Raw genomic sequence first — 22262 nt, forward strand, 5'->3', positions numbered from 1 at the left:
AATGAACTTATCCATCGAAAATTCTAAAATATTAATAAATTTACCTGTGCGGACGCACGGGTATTCTGTCACCCTGCTCATCTAATGTTTTAGTTACTTCAGAAATATATGTAATGAATAACCTGTACTAGAGTTATTATTGCACATGTTTGATGATTTCTTATCACGAACTCTTGGAAGTATGATAAAATTAATTATAAGCTTTTAAAAGTAAGCTAAATAATTTACTCTAACCATTTTATTTTATCCAATGTATCCATTCCAATAATCTGATTCACTAAACAAAAAAGTTAAAACCACTTACCACAATGAAGTCAAAATCAAGATTCTCGATATCCAATGTCAAATAAACAGTCCATGTGGACACTAAAGCAGAACTAAAATTACTAACAAGAAATACTTAAAAATAAAATTCAAGCAATGAAGTGAAACATAACATGGTCCTACTCGCATGCATTGCTTGCATTGCTTGCCATCATTTAATTTTTAACGAACAATGTAATTTAGTGCTTCAATCTAACAAATAATTTATCATTTACACAAAAGTGTATTTAAGCTTAAATTTAAATAAAATTAATAATTTATTTATTTCACGGGTCAGTATCAATACAATCCTTATATTAATTTATATAATCATTAATAAACATTAATGAAATTGATTTTTTTCCATGTATAAATAATTTACATAATCATTAATAAAATTGCTCAAAGTAACATTTACGCATATTATTCAAAATAAACTACATCAAATATTCGAATATCCGTGCGGCAGCACGGGTCTCTTACTAGTATTTCTTAAAAATAATCTAAAAAAGAAAAACAGAAACACATTTATGTGAAATTCAAGTAAAAAAAAAAATCAAAACCAAAACAACCAAAATCATTTATGTGAAATTCAAGTAAAAAAACCAAAACAACAACAAAAGAAAAATAAACATGAAGATGAACCTTGGAAAATGAATGTTGAGACAAAGATGGAAAATCGATTGTATTATTCGTATCAATGATGAAAACTAAGAAGAAACGTTTGTTCTGAATCCTATACTACTAGGTAAACTAAGTTTTAGTTAGAATCACCTCATATGTCACCATAAACCCTAAATTCCTAAATCAAACCTCTAATCTATTTCTCATTAAAATTGAACCCTCTTACTATTCTGTAATGCTTTAATTGAAATAGGGGAGAGAGAAGACCAGATTTGTATGAGGGTTTTGCAAACAAGATTTTAAAGATCGAAAGAAATCCTAAATATAACAGAGAAAAGATAAAAAAAAAAAAGATAAGCTTACCTTAATGAGGAAGACGACCGGAAAGTAATCGACGATTGTTGTTAGTAGCAGACAAGGGTGGAATGTCGACGGTGGTGAGCAGAATCGATGGCCGTCTTGTGTGAAGCAAGTTCTGAGAAGCAGATCGTTTATTGTGAGAAGCGATGGAACTGAAGGGTTTTTTTGACTCTTTTTTTTTTTAATTTCATACATATATCTACAAATGTTATGTAATTAATATTATTTATAATTTATAATTATATTATATATATTATTATAATAATATTATTATAATTAATAATTAAAATAAGTTAAATCTTTGTAAATAAATATATTGCGTTAAAATATTTAATTTAATAAATCTTAATTAAAAAAAGTATACAAGAGTAAAAATTGGAAAATATCAATTTTTATTCTATTTTGGAGGGGTTTTGAAACACCCCCTCAAAATAACTGCCGCAGATAAGCGCGTTTTTTGTAGTGCATTATCATTATCATTTATCATCATGCATATTTTATTTACTAACAAAAAATAAAAAGAAAAAAAAGTTTGTTGCTTGTGTGTCAAAAACAGGATAATGATCAAGAGAAAGTGGAAGAAATTAGGGTTTTGAGGCCCACAAGAGGTTCAACATTCTCTCAAGATTCAAAGGTTCCTTCAATCAATATTCAAGTCCAAGGATGGCTCAGTTTAAGGCAGACAGCTCTCCAGATCGCCCGAAGCGCCAAATTTGGGTTTTGACCTAATTTCACCAGAGGATTGACTTTTAATCAGGAGATGATTCCAAGACTCAAAATATGATTCAAAAGCCTTCAAATCAACATTATAGACCATTCATGTCATTCAACGGAGGAGAAGACCTTGATTCATTGAAAGATCGCAAAACTGCAGTTCATTTGAAAAAAAGTCAATTGTAGTCAAAAATCAAGATTTTTGGTCAACATCAATCATTTGAATTAATATTTATCATTTGATCAAGTATTGATCATAATTCATCAAGAAAAGTTCAGAAATCAACAAGACTCAAAATTTGCAAAATTAGGGTTTTTGACCTAAAAGTCAACTGAACTTTGACCAGCCATAACTCTCTCCTGATTCATCCGAAAAATTCCAACCAAAGATCATTCTTAAGGAAATTCAATTCTCTACAACTTTGATGTTGGGTCCAAGGTCAAGAAATGCTTCCGCATAAGAGATATAAGTCAAAACATTACAGGTCATTTTGAAAGTCAACAAAAAGCAGTTTTTTGTCAAAGCCCATATCATCAAGATAACTTCTCCAAATGCAAAAAAAGCTTCCAGAGTGGCTTGTAGAGGACATCTTGGGCTTTCCAAAAAGTTAAAGAACACTTTCATAGGATCAAAATTGAGGGAGATATGCATTGATGAAGTTGACCTTTTTTGGAAGAATGCATGGAACAAGTAATGACCAAAATTTGATTCTTTTTCAAAAAGGGCAATTCTTTTGTGATTCAATCTTGGTTCTCATATGTTCAAGGGCATTCACAACATATCCATGATTCATGACATTTTTATTCCATTTTTAATTAAATTTTATTCATTTAAAGTTTAATTAAAGTGAGATAATTCAAGGTATTATCCAAGATGCTCATGTGATGCAAGCAATGATCATTCGAGATGCTTAAAGATAAGATTGCAAGATTGAAGAGAATAATACTTGAGTGATTAAACCATGGTTAAGCTTTTAACCTAGCATAAAAGAATATTCCATTCTTTTTCCACAAAATCAATCATGGTTTTTTCCACTTGCTTGGCCTATAAATAGAGCTTCATTTTCTTCATTCAAGGGAGAGCCACAAAGAGATACAAAAATCATCAAGGGGGGACCAACAAGAACAACAACAACAAATACCATAAAGCCATAGCTTAAGAACTTTATATTTTCCAAAAGTTTCAATAAACTTGTAAAAATCAATGCTCATTCAAATAGTCACTTTCCATCAATTCCAATCACTCTATTCCACTCTTGGGATATTATAGAGTAAATACAATGTAGTTTGTAACATGTAGTAGTGTTAGGAGTTCATGAATTAAAAACTCCATATTTATGCATATTTTTAATTTCTAAAAAAAAAAAATTTAATTTTAGTTTTAAGTTGATAAAATGTTTAACTAATTTTTAACATAAAAATACTTTATTTTTTTTATAATTTATTTATTTTGCTTAATTAATTAGTAATTATATAAATATTGTTTTTTAATTCTTTTTAACCAATCAAAAAACTCCAAAAATATGTTCCTTTTAGATTTAGGTTTATATTTTTATAATCTAATTTTTGACATAAAAAAGAATATTTTTCTTGTTAAGTTTAATTATTTGTATAATTATTTGTTTAATTAGCTTGTTAATTAACTTAAAATCAATTCCAAAAAATCACCAAGAAAATGAATTTGGTTTAATTTGTTTTATATTTATTTTTGTATATTATTTGATATTATTTCTTATCTTTTTCTTTGTCCCGAATCGGAATAAAAGATCAAATATGGCAGAGATTGTATGCAGTTGATTTAAGACTTTTGGAAATTTATCGTGTAGTCGCTATGATTCTATCAAGCTTCTGATAAATTCTCATTAACTCTAAATCCGAGATCATCATTCATTCACCATCGATCTTCACTAACATCGTGGATATACTTGACTAGCTTCAAGATGATTCGCGTGCTAACGTACTAACAATTGACTTTAATTTCCGCATTTTATTATATTGTTCTTTATATTTCTTGTTTATGCTTTATTTTATCATTCATCATATTTATGTTTATGTTATTTTCTCTTTTTCCATTTGGACGTATTATTTATGTTTCTGTTATTTTCTCTTTCTCCATTTGGACGTATTATTTATGTTTATGTTATTTTCTCTTTGTCCATTTGGACGTTTTATTTATGTTTATGTTATTTTCTCTTTTTCCATTTGGACATTTTATTTATGTTTATGTTATTTTCTCTTTTTCCATTTGGACGTATTATTTATGTTTATGTTATTTTCTCTTTGTCCATTTGGACGTTTTATTTATGTTTATGTTATTTTCTCTTTGTCCATTTGGACATATTATTTATATTTCTGTTATTTTCTCTTTGTCCATTTGGACATATTATTTATGTTTCCCCTATTTTCTCTTTGTCCATTTGGACGCATTGTTTATGTTTCCGCCATCTTCTTTTTGTCCACTTGGACCATATTTTTACCTGTGAGCTAAAACTTTAATAATCAAGATAAAATTAAAAAAAGAAAACACTTTGCACACTTGCACCTCTAAGGTTTCCCCTCTTGTTACTTTTTTTTATCATACCATCATTTAAGAAAATGAAAGATCTTATAAATTTAGAGTAGGTAACTCCTAATTGCTTGCTCAAACACCTTTCGTTTTCAAACAACTTGTTTTCAAAACTTCTCATCCATTTTCAAAAACTTTCTTCTGGTATTTGGTATTTGAAGGGCATTATTCCCGGTGAAACTCTTTAGAAACCTATGTGACCTAGTGTCCATCTTCACTTCTTCTATTTTCAAATCAATAAGCATTCAAACAAAAGTGAGCTAAGCAATTAAGAGCCCATGGATAACTATGGATACAAAGGGTGCTTAAAACCTTCCCTTTGTATAACCAACCCCCCGAACCCAAAATCTGTCAAAAGGTCTTTCCTGTTCTTTTATGCCTTTTCTAAATATTGGATAAAATAAAAGTCGGTGGCGACTCTTGCACAAAACAAAATCTGCAACCAAACATTTTTTTAGTATGTGGAAATCAAAAAAAAAGAGTAAGGAGTCAGTTCGAAAAACTGAGTTACACTATTACAACCGGCATGACGGTTGTTGGGCTGCTGCGTTTTGCGGTGCCGTTGGAGGGATTGCCGGCGGTTGAGGCGTGAAGGAGTGATGCGGATCCAGTTGATTCAGTGGTTCTGACTGAGTTCCACTTCTCTTTTGTTTTCCTCTTCTACGTCTTTGGTAGATTATTTTCCATGTGATTTCATCTTCTTCCCCATATGTATTCTTTCTTCTCCATTCACACAAACAAAATCAAATCAAAAGAAAAATAAGACTTTCAAAACAATAATCATGGCCATCAATTGAACCAATAAAAAGCTAGCAAAACTAATAATAATAAAACAACAACACCTGAGGGCTTCGATGGCGGTTTGTGGAGGAAAGATGCGCATTTAACCGCACGATTCTACGGTGGAGTCTTCGGCGGAGGTTGAATCGCTCGGTTCTACGGTGAGAGGAAAATATAAGTTATTGAGTTTTTTTTAAAGTGTTCTTGATGTTCTTCAATAAGCTATGAAGTTGTTATGATATTCATGAGAGAAAGTGAAGTTTGATCTTAGAGAGAAGGAGGAGAAAATATTTTTTGTGTTTGTGAGAGAGAGTGGGAGTAAGGGTTAGAATTGTTGTGTGACTAATGTGTAAAAATTAGTGATATTTATAGTGTAACTTAGGTCAACAAATATGGAACAAAAAATCAAATATTAACTATTCATTAAAAGCTTAAATCAAAAATAATTTGATTGTGATCTTTTAAATGATTAACTAATATTTTCTTAAAAAGATCTTTACTTGTTACCCAAGTTGTGAAAAATGTTAAAAATAGAACAAATAAAATTAAAAACTTCCTTTTTTGGATTTTTTGAATATTTTATGATTTTTGGTGATTTTTTGACTAAAAAATACATAAAAGTGAAAATTGACAATTTTAAAAAATGCCTATTTAATTAGTGCGAAAATTAAATTCAAATAATAAAAAAAATGCAATTTTTATGATTTTTGAATAATGGAAATAAAGTTAGAATTAAAATTAGAAAACAAATAAAAAAGGAGAAATGTTAGAAGTGAGATTCAAGCCCAGGACCTCTCACTCATGTACCTTTTAACCTCAAATCATTACCACCTGAGCTACGTCAATTATTCGAAATAAAATGACGTTTGCAAATGTACGAGGGTAAATTTTGGGGTATGACAACTATAAACGACCAACATGACCCCTTTCAAAAATATTCTCCTCGTAAATAGAGATTCACTCAATAGCCCTTAGATAACTAACAGTGAAATAGAAAAATTAGGAGAGAAAAATAATAAACTCCAAAGAAATAAAAAACCGTTGGAAAGTCGCGTGATTTCAAGTGAAGGAAACCTCTCTTTATATAGTAGTTGGGATCACCCAAAAATAAAAATGTCCATATGCCAAATTGATTATGTAATCAATTAGCCTAATCGATTAGATGCTCTAAATATCACCGCTTAGATGCCCAACAAGGAAGATTGTGATATAGAGCCGTTACATATCTTTAAGGCGATGTTTGAATGACTTAGGGCATAAATTTGAGAAGATCTAATCAATTAGATCAAAGTTCAAATCAATTAGATAATACAAAATTTCCCTCTAGTCATTTCCACAACTCCTAAGTCATCTAGCATAATTTCAAGGCACTTTTTAATGTTTTTTTAATTAAAGCATTAAATCTTACTCACCAAAAACATTAAAGTACAATCCGATCACAAGGATCTAGGACGCAAAACAAACTAAGTTAGGTATATTGTGTCATATGTACACTTAACTTTCTATACAAGCTACATTTAATTTTAATATTATGGATAATACTATCTATGATTTTATTATCTAACTCTTTCTAGGAGAAAATCAAATCATTCTCCCCCTCCAAAGCTCGTACATGGTTTCCGCCAATACTAGTTTGAACACTTGTCGCTTCAAGCCTTTCCTCTTAGATTCTTTAATGAGCCATTCCATCTCTGAGGTCCAGCCCGTGGGCTTTCTAATCAAGTTCAACCACAACATTACCTTTTGCCATATACTGTTAGTGATATCACACTAAAAAAATGAGTGTTCCATAGTTTCCATACAGTCACAAAAATAGCATTTGAGATCAACATTGACACCAAATTTAGCCAACCTGTCCATTGGGGGAAGGTTTTTCCATAAACCCATCCATAGTGTGAATTTGGCTAAGGCTTAGGATGATTATTGAGAAGGATTTTGTCCCAATCCACCTGCACACATTCCCTACGTAAAGCCTTATACATCAGACTCGTCTTATACTTACCTTTGTTAGCCGCCTCATCCCAATTATTCGCCGAGCAAACAAACTCTCTACTCTTGATGATCTTCTTCAAAATCCACGCGCAAAAGTTGGGAATTTTCCACTGTAACACATTTCCACCTTTAAAGTAATAGGTATCTAGCCATCAAATTCATAGCTTGTCAGATTTATTCTGGATGATCCATAGCAAATTGCTAATTGTAGCTTTATTCCAAACCTGTAGAGACAATGTTCAAGCCCCAGCCGATTTAGGACTACATATTTTCTCCCAGGAAATGGGAGCCTTCCTACCAATTTCCTCCTTACCACTCCACAAATAACTCATACAAGTATCTTCAATGTTTTTTTATGACTTTTTGAGGTAATTGGAGAATTTGCATCCAATATGTTGTGACTGCGAAGAGTACACTTCTAATCAATTGGCATCGGCCAACATAAATCAAAAGTCTCGAGGTCCAATGCTTGATCTTAGTTACTAGTGTGCTATATCAGTGGCCTACATTTTTTAATGGTGATTTTCTTGCTAGACAAAGGAATACCCAAATATTTGAATGGGATATCTCCTTTGGAAGAACCAGTTTCTCTCATGATCATCTGCCTCTCTTTGAATTGGACTCCCCCAAAGAACAACTTACACTTTGCAGGGTGGGCCACCAAACCACTCGCCTAAGAGAAACCATGAAACTCCTTCATAAGCAACTTAACAGATCCATAATCTCCTCTGTAGAATACAATCATATCATCCACAAAGCTAATCTTAATTTTCTTCAGTTTCTCACACCGAGGGTGGTAGTTGAAGTTGGGCTGGTGATTTAGTTTTTGCAGACACTTGTGGAGATAATCCATCACAATCATAAACAGAAGTGGAGAGACAAGATACCTCTGTCTGAGTCCACAACGTGCATTGATATATTCAGTAATCTGGCCATTGATCAAATACCTAAAGGAAACAGTCGAGACACATATCATAATCCAATCAAAAATTTTTTTAGGGAAGTTTAATTCCCATAAGATACAATTCAAAGCTGGAACTTCCACCGTGTCGTACGCCTTTTGAATATCCATTTGAATGGCACATCTAGGCGACACGTGCTTGCGGCTATACCCTTTCAATAATTCGTGCGCCATGAAAATATTATCGTGGATAACTCTTCTTGGGAGGAAAGCATATTGGCTACTTTCAACAACTTCATTAATGACTTTACTAAGCCTTTTGGCCAAAGTATTTGAAATAATCTTGTAGACCATAATACAACAGGCTATAGGCCAAAGCTCCTTTATACTCTTGGCATCAGATGTTTTTGGAATAAGAGTTACAAGAGCACATTCTATAGCAGCAAACATTTGGTTTCTAACAAAGAAATCTTGAAGGGCTTCCATAAGATCTCCTTTGATGATATTCCAAGCACTTTTGAAAAACTTTGTATTATAACCATCAAGGCCTGAACCCTTGTTGTCACCAATGCTGTTAATAGCCTCCCTCACTTCTTTCTCAGTTATGGTCCTGATCAAGTCATGTTTAATACTCTCTTTGATATGCTTTCCTTTTCTCAACACCTCTATGTCAACATGTCTCAAATGAGGAGTAGCAGTACCAATTAAGCCTTTATAAAACTTCAGCACTTCCTGTTCCAAGTGCTTAAGATTCGTAATACTTTTACCATTATTATCAATAAGCCTATGTATGCCATTCATCTTGTTTTTTCCTCTAACAATCACATGGAAATATTCATTGTTAGCATCACCCAGCTTTATCTAATCAACTTTAGATCTTTGTCTGAGAAGTTTTTCCTCTTCTTCAGTAGCCTGTATAAATTTACCCGTTATCCTCTCCACTTCTTGCATCAACTCAGTATTAAACAAGTTCCTGCTAAGCTTCTCCTGAGCTTGATCAAGTTAATTCCTATATTCTTGGACCTTTTTAACCTCGTTAGTAACCCTTATATTTAAAGATCTAAGGTGTTGTTGAAGGCTCTCCAATTTTCTCCACAACCTATACGTAGGAGTACCATGTACCACTTTATTCCCGCTATTTTGTATCACCTTTGCATAATCTGCTTGTTCCACCACATTGTTTAAAAACCTAAATCTAGGTTGAGCAACTATTTTCCTCATTACATGAATGCCCTGCAGCTTAACCAATAGGGGAGCATAGTCATAAATATGGCTATTAAGCACCCCAATCTCATAATTGGGATATTTTAGAAACATTTTATTTTGATAGAAAAGGTTTTTTAGTGCTTGTGTGTGTGTGTGTGTTTGTGTGTGAGTTTCCTTAGTACTCTTAAGCTACCACATTTATCTTTACAATACTCAGTTCACTCAAACATGACTGACAGACATGACTCGGAGAGCTTTCACACTTTGCATCAGGGAAGCTTCAAGGCTTTTGCTAAATATTGTCTGATTGTAAAATTACTTTGGTCTTGAGTCTTTCTAAGATGATCTATTTAGTGTTTGCAGCAAACTATCAATACGCATTTTTGTCATCAAAACTCCATATGTTGATTTTTCACTACCTACAAGACGTCTCGCACGATTTGTTGTGACACGTTAACTCTCATTTTGTTTACTTTATTTTTGTTGAGTTACATTATTCCTTGCGTTACAATCAGTGACTTTGCGTTATAATCTGTGACTTTGTGTTATAATTCATGAATTTGCATTATGATTCGTGTCCTTGCGTTATAGTTCCCGCACATTAACTCTTCGCGTTACGTGAACTCAATTCGCGTCTTTGCGTCACATTAACTCAATTTGCGCGTTAAGTGATTTTGCGCGTTAACTCCTCGTGTTACGTGAACTCAATTAGTGTCATCATATTATGCCAACTCAACATATGCATGTTATGTATTGTTTGCTTTTCGATTCGATTGCGATGAATGCATGTTCGTTGTGCATTAACTCTCCTACATATTCATGCTTTCACGTTAATTCATTTTGTGCATTGCGTTACTTTTCGATACTTTTACATTGTCGTCAAGCTTATCTTCCACATCAAGATCAATAATCAAAATTTTTTAATCAACCTCAAATCATTCCAAAAATAATTAAAAAATATTTAATTAACCTTCATCAAACTTCAAAACCATTTTCATCATCAAAATAAGATCGTTTAACAATCAAATTTTCAAAACAAATGCGAACAAAACGCTTGATCAACATCAAGTCATTTTTCAAACTCAATGAAAATATTTCAAAATATTTTCATAATAAAAACCGGTTGAAAAATGAATGGTTTGAACATATTTATCCTCTCTGTTTCCCGAGTGTTCAATGATAGTCATATCTAGCTTCCCATTAAAATACTTGTTTTCCGTTCAAAACATGTTAACTAATCGAATTTAGTTTGGTCTTTATTAGATAAAAAAGGAATGGTTTGGATGGATTTATCCTCTCTTTTCCCTGAGTATTTTGGATGCTACTCATACTTAGTTAATTGTTCAAATGCTTGTCTTCCATTAAATATTTTTGACTTAATTCGTCTCACAAATTTCATAATCAATTTGGATGAAAAAGGATTGGTTTGGACGTATTTATCCTGTCTTTTTCTCGTGTATTTTGAATGCTAGCCGTACTTAGCTTGTTATTCAAATACTCGTCATCCACTTAAAATCAATCTCGACAAATCAAATTCATTTATCGCCCAAGCGCGATTTTTTTATCAACAAGTCTTTCTTTGCCCAAGCGCGAGCGTTTTTCAACCATCGAGTCTTTTTGCTACCCAAGTGCGACTAAACTCATTTTTTACAATTAAAATCAATCAACATATATGTATTTTTCTACCGGAACTATGTAGTCTTGAGTTTCCTTTTGTAAATAACTCGCAATAATTAGAATAAGCTACAACAAGTGTACGCTAACATTCTTTTGCAATACTAACTAATTGCTTCTCGTTGAGTACAACATATGTGATGGGTGCTAATACCTTCCTCCTCGCATAACCGACTCCGGACCATAACTTGGTTGCCTCTAACATATTGTCATTCTTTTAAGGGTTTTATCGATATTTTTCCTTTTCTTTTAGAATAAATAAACTCCAGTGGCGACTCTGTTGTATTTCGAGCGCTCGTTATGCTCGAATATTTTTTACGTCGCGACACTAATTTACTAATCATTAAATTTAATTCATTGTATATAATAATAACAATTTTTTAGGAATTGAGGAATTTATTTTGTCTATTGTAACAACGTCAAAAAGTTATAATTTTCGCTCGTTTGATCTTTGGTTAATAATCGAGGCTATTTAACATTTAATTAATGAGAGTGTAATTTGTACCATTTGATATCAAATCAATGAAAAAGATTGATTACTGCTTGTAACTACGTGATAATTTTTATTGCAGAAAATTAAGATCTAAAATAGAGATGTCCATTTCAATAGAAATTTATTGTAGGCAAAAACAATAAGTAACAGAGAAAATAGGTAAAAATTACCAGCAAGACTTTTACATAATAATCAAAATAAAATAAACCCAAAGGTTTAACATTATTCAAACAAAGAAAATGCAATGACATTAAAACCTAAACCAACGACCACGACCGCAATTTAAAACCATGTTTCTATGGCTTAGAATAAGAAGAATAAGATAAGTGTACCTTCCTGTGTTTCTCAAGTAATTCATCACATTCAAAGATTTCGAAGCAATACATACACTTATGCACTTCTGCATATACAATATCATCTTCGTTTCCACTTACGCTGACTTCTTCATATAGATTATTACTTTCCTTATGCATTTTATCATGTCCAACAAAATCTTGATGAGATTGAAACACTTCATGACAAATATCACACTTAAATCCAACGGGATCACTTTCACAAACTTTTGCCTTCTTTTGATAGTATTTCTCCTCGATATGTTGCCATTCTTTCGCAGAAATAATAACCAGTGTTTTAGCAGCTTCCATATCATGATCATCATACACTAATTGAAATTGTATGCTCTCTTCATTTTCTTCAGCGACATTAAATTGTGCATTCTCTTCTTTTTCTCCAGCCACGCTAATTTGGGTATTCTTTTCTTTTTCTTCAATCACATTGAATTGTCTACGACTGCGTTTCGATCTTTTTCCAGTTGGTTTTTTTGGATAAAACTCGAACACAATTTTCCTACCAAAGTTTTCTAGGTTATAATAGCAGTTTCTTTTCAAAGATCTAAGATTGTGTATGGAGTTATTTCTTGTATTTGTAGTTGATAAGGAAGATGTGGTGATAAAGTGATTTGGAGGTTGGGTTGACTCTACTGAATATTCAGGTACTTGCCTACTTAATGGAGGTTTTGGAGGGATTGGTAATTTGGAATAGTGGGATTTTATGTGGCCTCCCAAAGCCTTCCCATTAGAAAAGAACCTATTACAAATGGTGCATACTCGACCATTATTCTCCATAGTTGGAGAAAATTATACACTCCTTATCCCTTTGCTCCCTCTTTATTTTGAGAAGTCCTCATAAGAGTTTGGACCTTTAAATAGAACAAATTAATTCTATGCATCTAGCTTATCAGTGCGGTTGGATGTAGGCCCTTAGACTAAACAATGTACCTTCCTAACAATTAGGGAAAAAAATAAAGTTGCACAAAAAATAAAAAATGGTATCATATTATTACTTTAGCATTTGAATATTTCCTTCACTATAAAATAATTTAAAATTTACCAATTGACGATAGTTATATGAAAAAAAAATTCATGTAGTTTTTAACTTGAAATAATCAAAATAATTTATGTTTTAGTTATTATTATTTTTTATTAATTGTATATTAAATTTTTGTTTATAATAGATATATCAAGTGATAGTGTAAAAGTTTAATATTATTACATTGTAAAATATTTTTTATTATCACCATATATTTTAGATTATCTCCTTCATATTGACTCAACTCATGTTTATTGTGAAGTGGATGATTTGATCACGAGATTATGTTTGATTGTAATACTTAAAAAATAAAAATAAAACCCACTACATCCCTACCCAAATACCATGCATACTTGATACATAGTAGCTTAGGGGTAGAAGGTTCAAGGTTGTGATAAGTTTAAGTAATCTACAACTACATACATAATGTGAGGTGAAAAATAAAATACTCTACTTTAAGAGAAAACTGGAACGTTAGTCAAATTGATCCTCAAAATAACACTTTGCTTCTAAATTGGTTCTAAGATATTATAATTTACATTTCTTCTAACACTGTACCATTTAAAAATTGATGTAAAATTCAAATTTTAATCATGGATGATAGGTCGTTCAATGAAATTGATTTGAACTCGACAAATTGAGTTATTGATCAGTGTGTAGAGTATCTGGAGAAGGATAAAGGTAACAGAGAGATGACAATGATGATGATGATGATGATGATGTTCATTGATTTTTCGGTGAAAATATAAAGTTTAGAGCAATAAATGTGTGTCAATGAAACAAGTTCTATTATCTAAGTTAACAATGGATACTACTCAATCTATATGATGGTTGACAAAAGAAATTATCTTCAAGAACCAAGTAATCCTTTCGAAATGATTGTTGATGATCAAACTGTTGCTAAAAACATTGCATTAAGTCATTAATATTAATACAATTATAATATGACTATAGTCCTCTTTTTTAAATTATTGAATATTTTGATAATATGTATTCAAATTTGACTTTAATAAATTTAATGATTGACCTCAAGTGTTTAATAAAATTTAATTAAAGATAAATTGTTTATGACTTTAGGTATATGGATCATATCTTTTATAAATAATGAGACTTATCACTCATTCCTAAAAGCAAAATTATTTTTCACAAGTGTGAATTCTCACATCCTATAATAGGGTTTGGAATCATTCGAAAGGGACGTCATATCTTCATCCAAAATTTGAAGACATTAGATTTATAGATCACATATTTTATAAATCAAACATTCTATCTTTTTATAGATTGTGTGGAACTTAACAATTCACACTTGAATTCAATATTATAGTCGAGGTTGTAATTATATAGAATAAAAAGTTTTACTGTTTAAACAGAGTGTCAATAATATAGATTTAGACATAGTGTATGTTGTAACTTGTGTCCCCAATTATGTCTCAATTGCAAAGTATTTGAAAATGATTTTGCATGTTACTTTGAAACTTATATTGCATCAATAATAGGTTTTTATATTATTTTTTAACTCTTTGCACACCTAATTTGAATTACCATGTGCCCTCGTTTGTATCTCAATACAAGACTTTAAAAATTCTTTGGTGGATTTTATTCGAATGACTTGTTTGCACTTTAATCTTTCTTTATATCACCCATACACAATTTTTATATAAATGATAAATTTGTTATTTCTAATATTTATGTAGAATATCATATATGTTTTCTATAAAGAAAAATACTACCTATTTGATAAAAGTTATTATTTTTATAATATAATTATTTATTATATTTATATATTAAAATGTTTATAAAAATTCCAATTATTCAATTTTTCTTTATATATTTTAATAGCTATTAAACTTTGTATTTTCAAAGAAAAGTCCATAAAAATTGTATATACATTCTTGGATGAATAAATATAGTATATATCAACTGATTAAGGCAAAGAAAACTTTTAAAAAAAATATAAATAGATATTTGACTATAGATAGTATTTTTATTAAATAATTGTTTTTATTAAATAGAGTTTTTTATTTATAAATTTGCTAATAAAATAAATTATTTTTTATAAGATGATAAATATTAATAATAAATGATAATTTTGCTTATATATTTGACAAAAGTATGTATTCCTATAATAATAATAATAATAATAATAATAATAATAATAAATATTAATTATTTTTAAAATTTATTTATATATGACTTAGAATAATGCGTTTATAATAAAATATTTAAAATATTTATGTAGAATAAAAATATATATATAATTAAATATATAATAAAATATTTCTAATATTTATGTAGAATAAATAAATAAATATATATATATATATATATATATAATTAAATATATAATAAAATACATTTTTGAAAAAAGATTATATTTTTATATAAAGATAATTATTTGTAAACTTTCTTTATATATTATAATTTACTAAAAAAATTAATTAAAATTTAATCAATGAGTTTTACTTTATATATTTTTGTAATTAAGCTATTTTTGAATTTTTGGGAAATTCCTTTAAAATTGGATATACATAGTATATATCAACTAAGTAGGCAAAAATACTTTTTTTATAAAATATAAATATATATTTAACCAAAGATTGTACTTTTACATTATAATATTTCTTATTTGTAATATTTGTTATAACATTAAGTAATTTGATAAAAAAAACATATATATATATATATATATATATATATATATATATATATATATATATATATATATATATATATATATATATATATATATGACATATTAGTTTATCAAATTGATATATTCAATGAACCTTTCCAATAAAGACTAAGTAAATTTTGACAAAGAGATTATATTATTTTCAAAAAGTTATGATAGATATTTTATTTTAAATTTAAAATATGTATTGTATTTTATAAACAAAATTAAGACATCACATGGCAATTATTATTGTCATTTGTTAAATTTAATAAATAATATTTACTATATTAAAAATTTAAACATTTTAAAATTTGAAAAATAAAATTTCATTATTAATTAAAACTACACTAATGACTATTTTGACATTTGAACTTAGACTTTGGTTAAAATCAAACTAAATATCAATTAGAAGTATTAAAATATAATAAAATTAAAACTCTTATAAAAATTAATTGGAGGTGCAGAGAATAGAACCACGTGCCTCTCGCATGCGAAGCGAGCGCTCTACCATGTGATAGACGTTCACCTCTATAAAAGAATTTCATTTTTAATAGAATGATTGTCTAAATACTTAATTGACGTTGTTTTCTCTTTATCATTAGTATCCTTGTTGTGAACAACATGAAATTTAAACTATCATTAATAATAGTAACGAATATGTCATATCACTCCAATATGATGATATTAAATATAATCATTATTTGTCATTGTACCATTCTACAAACCAATAATGAATGTATTAATAATTTTATAATCATGATGTTCGGCTCTTTGTTTCTCAACCAAATTTATAACATATACTAAAAATTTTGCAACTTGTATCGCGTTACAATAACTCTTCTAGCAAAAATATTTGATAATATCATTTTATCATGATTATTAATATTAATATGACTTTATTTATAATGTATTTAACTTCTAGACCATGTTGGTCAAGAATTTGTCTAAGCCAAATGTCATGGTAAGCACATGAAGTAATTGTAACATATTCAACTTTTATGGTGTAAAGAGTGGATATAACATGCTTTTTAGATGACCGGGATACAAATTTTAATCTAAACATGAACACAAAATAAGAGGTGTTCTTCCTATCATCAATATCTCTTTCATAGCATGAATTTGACAATTCTTACGGATTTTCTTATGTGTTCCTTTTGTATAATATGCCAAAGCCCATTGTCCCTCTGATTTACTTATGTGTTCCTTTTTACTATAGCCATGTGAATCTCAATTAATGGTTCCATGTATCTTATAATTAGACAAACTTATAAGGTAAGATTAAGCGTAATAAAATCCCATCATTTTCTTATGCTTTGTTGAATCAATAACTATATCTCTTTCATCTCTAATTAGTTTACTTTTATGAGCTATGGGACGACAAACTATGTTACATTAGTCCATGTTGATACTAACAAAATTTCCATATAATATTTTTGCTAAATCATGAATATCCCATAGTTAAGTTGTATGGCTTCTAATCCAAGAAAGTACCTCATATTGCCTAAATAAATCATGACAAATCTTTTTTGCATTGAGCTCTTGAATGTCTCAAATATTCTTTAATCATTTCAAGTGCAGATTAGATCATCAACATAAAGGTTAAATATAAGAATTTATTTATGTCTTTTTATTTCACAAACAATGTGTGCTCATGAGAACATTTATTTAATTTTTTATGAAAGAAGTATGACTCAATTGTATTGTACCAAGCTTTTGTTGCCTATGCTTTTATGCATGACTTTATATTATGATACTTTAATATTGGTATCGTTTTGAAAAGATTAATTATTCCGCTGTAATGTGCATATGGAACATGAATTTAAATGCGTGTTATGAACATGACCAAATGCTTTTGTGTTTATTTTGTTTAAGTTTTTCAATACATGTGACGCTCTATTTTGATATGCATGCTAAATTACTCTGATTATGCAATATTTTTGTCGTGGAGTTTAGAGGGTGTTACAATATATTCCTGGATCGAGGAGCAAGTTACATTAACCTGCTCTGATCCAAATTGTAACTACAAAGTGCAAGTTAAGTGGGGGTGAATTAGGTTTTATGAATTTTTCTTATTATTTTGCATATGTTCTTTTCTTTTTATTTTTTTTTTAAACTATGATGATGAACTTAGAACTAAAAGTGAAGAAAAAAATAAAGTACAAGAAAGTAAAAGACATAAGAGAGTTATCTTAGTTCCCCTTTACAACTTAAGGGTACATCTAGTCCATTCACACCTTGAAAGATTTGTCACTATGTTAGATATTTGCGAAAGCCTCCCACCAAGACCTCTCTTACAATCTTCTTGAAATTTTGGCCCTTACAATAGATGTCTTAACAGCACACAATATCAAGACATATGTTATAGCATCTGCTGACCTACAGCAAACTTATCGGAACTTAAAAATAAATTGCAGAATGATAAATAAAACAATGAATCATTGTTAACCCAGTTCAGTGCAACAACACCTACTTTGAGGGCTACCAAGTCAGGAAGAAAATCCACTATTAGCAGTATTAGTTCAAAGTCTAAACAGTCCCAGTTTACAACTTCTCGACTAATCACTACCTAGTGTTATTTCTGCTTAGAAGTCGACATCTAGACTTGGGAAGTCGACATCCCACCTCTAATCACCGCAATAATAAATAGTCACACACTCTGTGATCAAGGGAACCCAAATAGAAAATTTACACTTTCTAATAAAAATACTTAGTTAAGCACCCTAACTAAGAACAATACTTGATCTTGCTTAAAAAATTTGATCAAGAACAATACTCAACTCTCTTATTTAAAAGCTTCAAGAGTGAGAACACGCGTCCACCTCAATGTATCAAAAGATACATGAGTGACACAAAATAAAAGAACACATGAAAACTTGAGAGACTCCTAAAACAACAACCCTTATTGCATCAACGGTTTCTTTTCTATGAATGCTTGCAAAACTAGGTTTCCCAAGTTCCTTTTTATAGACTCTTGCAGTATGGGCTTGGACTTTAAAAAAATTCATTCTTCTCCTTTCTGAAAACAACTGCAAGATCTTTTTACAAATTAGGAACAAATCAAATCAAATTAAATCTTAGTTTTCTAAAAGAAATCTCAAAGATTTTTTTTCTAAAAACATAGACTAATTTATATTTGTCCTAAACAATCCTTGATAGCCTGCACCTATAATAAATATCTGAATATTCCATATTCTCACATTTTTCAATCAAATCTTTCGAGGATAAAAAAACTGTGTGACTATCAGGATGTTCTGGTGTAGGATGTCACAACATCTGACAGAACATCTATCAAAACACATAATAGTTGAACCTGTTATGACAGTAGGACAAGATGTTACAACATCTTGTTCAACATCAGATAAGAACCATGTTTTGGCAAAATTATGCCAAATACAAAAACCATGGAAAACTAACACTTCTAACATAAAAACAAAACCTATGGTAGACTTTGAATCAACTAAATTCAAAAGAACTTTTCACAAACACCATCAATATGGTGGACTTTAAATCTCCCTTAATCAAGAACTTTTTCCAACACAAATAGAAAATATACCACTTTCTATTTAAGAACACTTTTAGAAAGTACACACATTTTCTTTACAAATTAAGTCACCGAACACTTTGTGATCAATTACAATACTTGAACAAATTTAAATATATGAGGTTGTCCTTGAATCAATTTCAATAGACAATTGAACTTCTCTTTCAAATGTACAATTCAATAATATATGACCTTAAGTGCTCAGAAATTTGATTTAAACTTTTCAATGATATGAAAGTTTATGCACAAAGTTTCATTATTTTATGATGTATGACCACTTTGAAAATTGTTTGAATTGTATGTGAATTTTGAATGAAAGAGACTGTAACACCCTGGATTTCCGCTTACCCCGCAGGGCTTCCGGACTACCAAGCATGTCACCAGCTTAATCAATAATCCCCCCTAGGTCCGCTTATCGGCTGCCCAGGAAATATTGTTTTTGCCTCCCGCAGGAATCGAACCACGTACCTAGGGGTTAAGTACGTATTCATAGCAATTCCTGCTACCAATTGAGCTAGTGGTCAATTGGTAGCAGGAATTGCTATGAATACGTACTTAACCCCTAGGTACGTGGTTCGATTCCTGCGGGAGGCAAAAACAATATTTCCTGGGCAGCCGATAAGCGGACCTAGGGGGGATTATTGATTAAGCTGGTGACATGCTTGGTAGTCCAGAAGCCCTGCGGGGTAAGCGGAAATCCAGGGTGTTACAGGTCAATTGGTAGCAGGAATTGCTATGAATATGTACTTAACCCCTAGGTACATGGTTCGATTCCTGCGGGAGGCAAAAATAATATTTCCTGGGCAGCCGATAAGCGGACCTAGGGGGGATTATTGATTAAGCTGGTGACATGCTTGGTAGGCCGGAAGCCCTGCGGGGTAAGCGGAAATCCAGGGTGTTACATTAGCTCAAGTGGTAGCAGGAATTGCTATGAATATGTACTTAACCCCTAGGTACATGGTTCGATTCCTGCGGGAGGCAAAAACAATATTTCCTGGGCAGCCGATAAGCGGACCTAGGGGGGATTATTGATTAAGCCGGTAACATGCTCGGTTGGCCGACACGGTTGATGCGTGCAGCGGATATCGGGGTGTTACATTAAAAAGGCGCCTTTTAATGTAACACCCTGGATTTCCGCTTACCCCGCGGGGCTTCCGGCCTACCAAGCATGTCACCAGCTTAATCAATAATCCCCCCTAGGTCCGCTTATCGGCTGCCCAGGAAATATTGTTTTTGCCTCCCGCGGGAATCGAACCACGTACCTAGGGGTTAAGTACGTATTCATAGCAATTCCTGCTACCAATTGAGCTAGTAGCTCAAGTGGTAGCAGGAATTGCTATGAATACGTACTTAACCCCTAGGTACGTGGTTCGATTCCTGCGGGAGGCAAAAACAATATTTCCTGGGCAGCCGATAAGCGGACCTAGGGGGGATTATTGATTAAGCTGGTGACATGCTTGGTAGGCCGGAAGCCCCGCGGGGTAAGCGGAAATCCAGGGTGTTACAGAGACCATTTGAAATTTTGATGTATTTTGCCTTAAATATATCCTAAGAACCCTCTATGAATTGATGCAAAAGTTTGAGACATTTCTATGAAGGTTTGAAATAGTTTAGAATGGCAATGATTCATGAAAAGATAGAACTTTGCATTATGCACAGCCCATCCAGGACGTCGAGCATGACCTGCCTGACCCTGCTTTCACGGAGAAAATTCAGGCAGTCACCTATTTTGGAATTGGGTCACGGATGCCCAACCCAAAATAGGGACCAATGGCCATGCGGTGGGGACATTATAAATACCCTCTCACTTGAGAGGATCAGGTATTCAAATCCAATCTTAAACATTCTAATGTATCTCTGTGCTCTTATTGACTTTATCATCTGAGTGCCTTGCAGGTACACCTCCCCCCTCTCCTTGATTCCAGCATTGTACGCGAAGTCTCTGGTCCACTTAAGATTCTGATCAACCGGTAAGATTAGTAAGATAGATACTTTTGTTACTTGGTTGAATGATGTCAATATTAATTAGTATTCACTGTGTGCTTAGCATCCATTGTGTGATCTAATCTAGAAGAAGGTGTGTCAATCCTTGCATTAATACTTTTTCTTAAAAGATAGCAAAATGATGAGTTTGTTATTACAAGTGATTGACTAATTTTTGTAGGCAACTTATTATGCAACATGTGTTGACTTGTTGTGAGACATCATGTCTCTATTTAACTCGGGTGCACACTACTCTATGTATTTGTGATCGCTCTAGCATTTATTACAAGATTCATTTATGTTTTTGTTCATCCAAAAGTATGCAAAGATTGCATTTGGAAAAAGTATTTTAATCCAAATCATGTTGAAGATTATTTTCTTGCAAACACTTATGAGAATATTTGAGTGAAAGTGAGAACTTTGCAGGAGTTCCTTTACCACTGGAACCCAAATGATTGGTTATATTTTTTCCTACTTAAATTAATGAATTATTTTTCATTTGAGTTGTAACCCTCTAGGCATAGTTAATGTTGCACCGAACTAAGTTACGAGTATCAATGTTATTTACTTTGTATTTTATTTCTCTATTCATTATCCTTTTCGGATCTTATTTGTGGTCAAACAAAATTTCAAAAGATATTGAGGCCGACCTTCACCTTAACTAGGAAAGACAAACTCAAATGTGCACCCATGTTTGTTGATAAATAAATTCCTACTAAGGAACTAAGTAACTAACAATAAGTAATACTTCCTATACCCTAAATTATAAACCAGTTTGCAAAATTAATAACTTTGTTTTCTATTCAACCACGTCCTATACTCCTATTTATTACTCTATTTTTTCCATAAATTAAGAGAATTTCTTTATAGACCTTCATATCTTCTTGGTCACCCGCGGCGAAAACCCAAAAATACTCCTACTTCAAAAATGTATTTCCGAAGTAATTTTTTTCCAGATTTTTCTAGAATTCGGAAATGCATCTCTGAAAACATCAAATGGGGGATGTTTTCGGAGATACATTTCCAAAATAACTCATTTTTAGTGTTTCGGAAATGCATTTTCGAAAAAATACTTTCAAATAG

The 22262-nt window shown here is 31.2% G+C and overlaps 2 protein-coding genes across 2 annotated transcripts; both read right to left on the minus strand.

Annotated features, from left to right (window-relative positions):
- Window positions 1-8012: 8012 nt before the first annotated feature.
- Window positions 8013-9041, minus strand: LOC131622705 (uncharacterized). Its single transcript, XM_058893743.1, has one exon. It carries the CDS (start codon window positions 9039-9041, stop codon window positions 8013-8015), a length of 1029 nt encoding a protein of 342 aa, XP_058749726.1.
- A 60-nt stretch (window positions 9042-9101) lies between these two features.
- On the minus strand, window positions 9102-12737 carry LOC131622706 (zinc finger protein ZAT9-like). The gene is made up of 3 exons (XM_058893745.1): window positions 11946-12737; window positions 9390-9473; window positions 9102-9227 (listed from the first exon to the last, which is right to left on the minus strand). The coding sequence occupies exons 1-3, from the start codon at window positions 12735-12737 to the stop codon at window positions 9102-9104; spliced, it is 1002 nt and encodes a 333-aa protein (XP_058749728.1).
- Between the last annotated feature and the right edge of the window lie 9525 nt (window positions 12738-22262).

This window comes from Vicia villosa, unplaced genomic scaffold (genome assembly GCF_029867415.1).
Source record: "Vicia villosa cultivar HV-30 ecotype Madison, WI unplaced genomic scaffold, Vvil1.0 ctg.000041F_1_1_1, whole genome shotgun sequence".
NCBI lineage: Eukaryota > Viridiplantae > Streptophyta > Magnoliopsida > Fabales > Fabaceae > Vicia > Vicia villosa.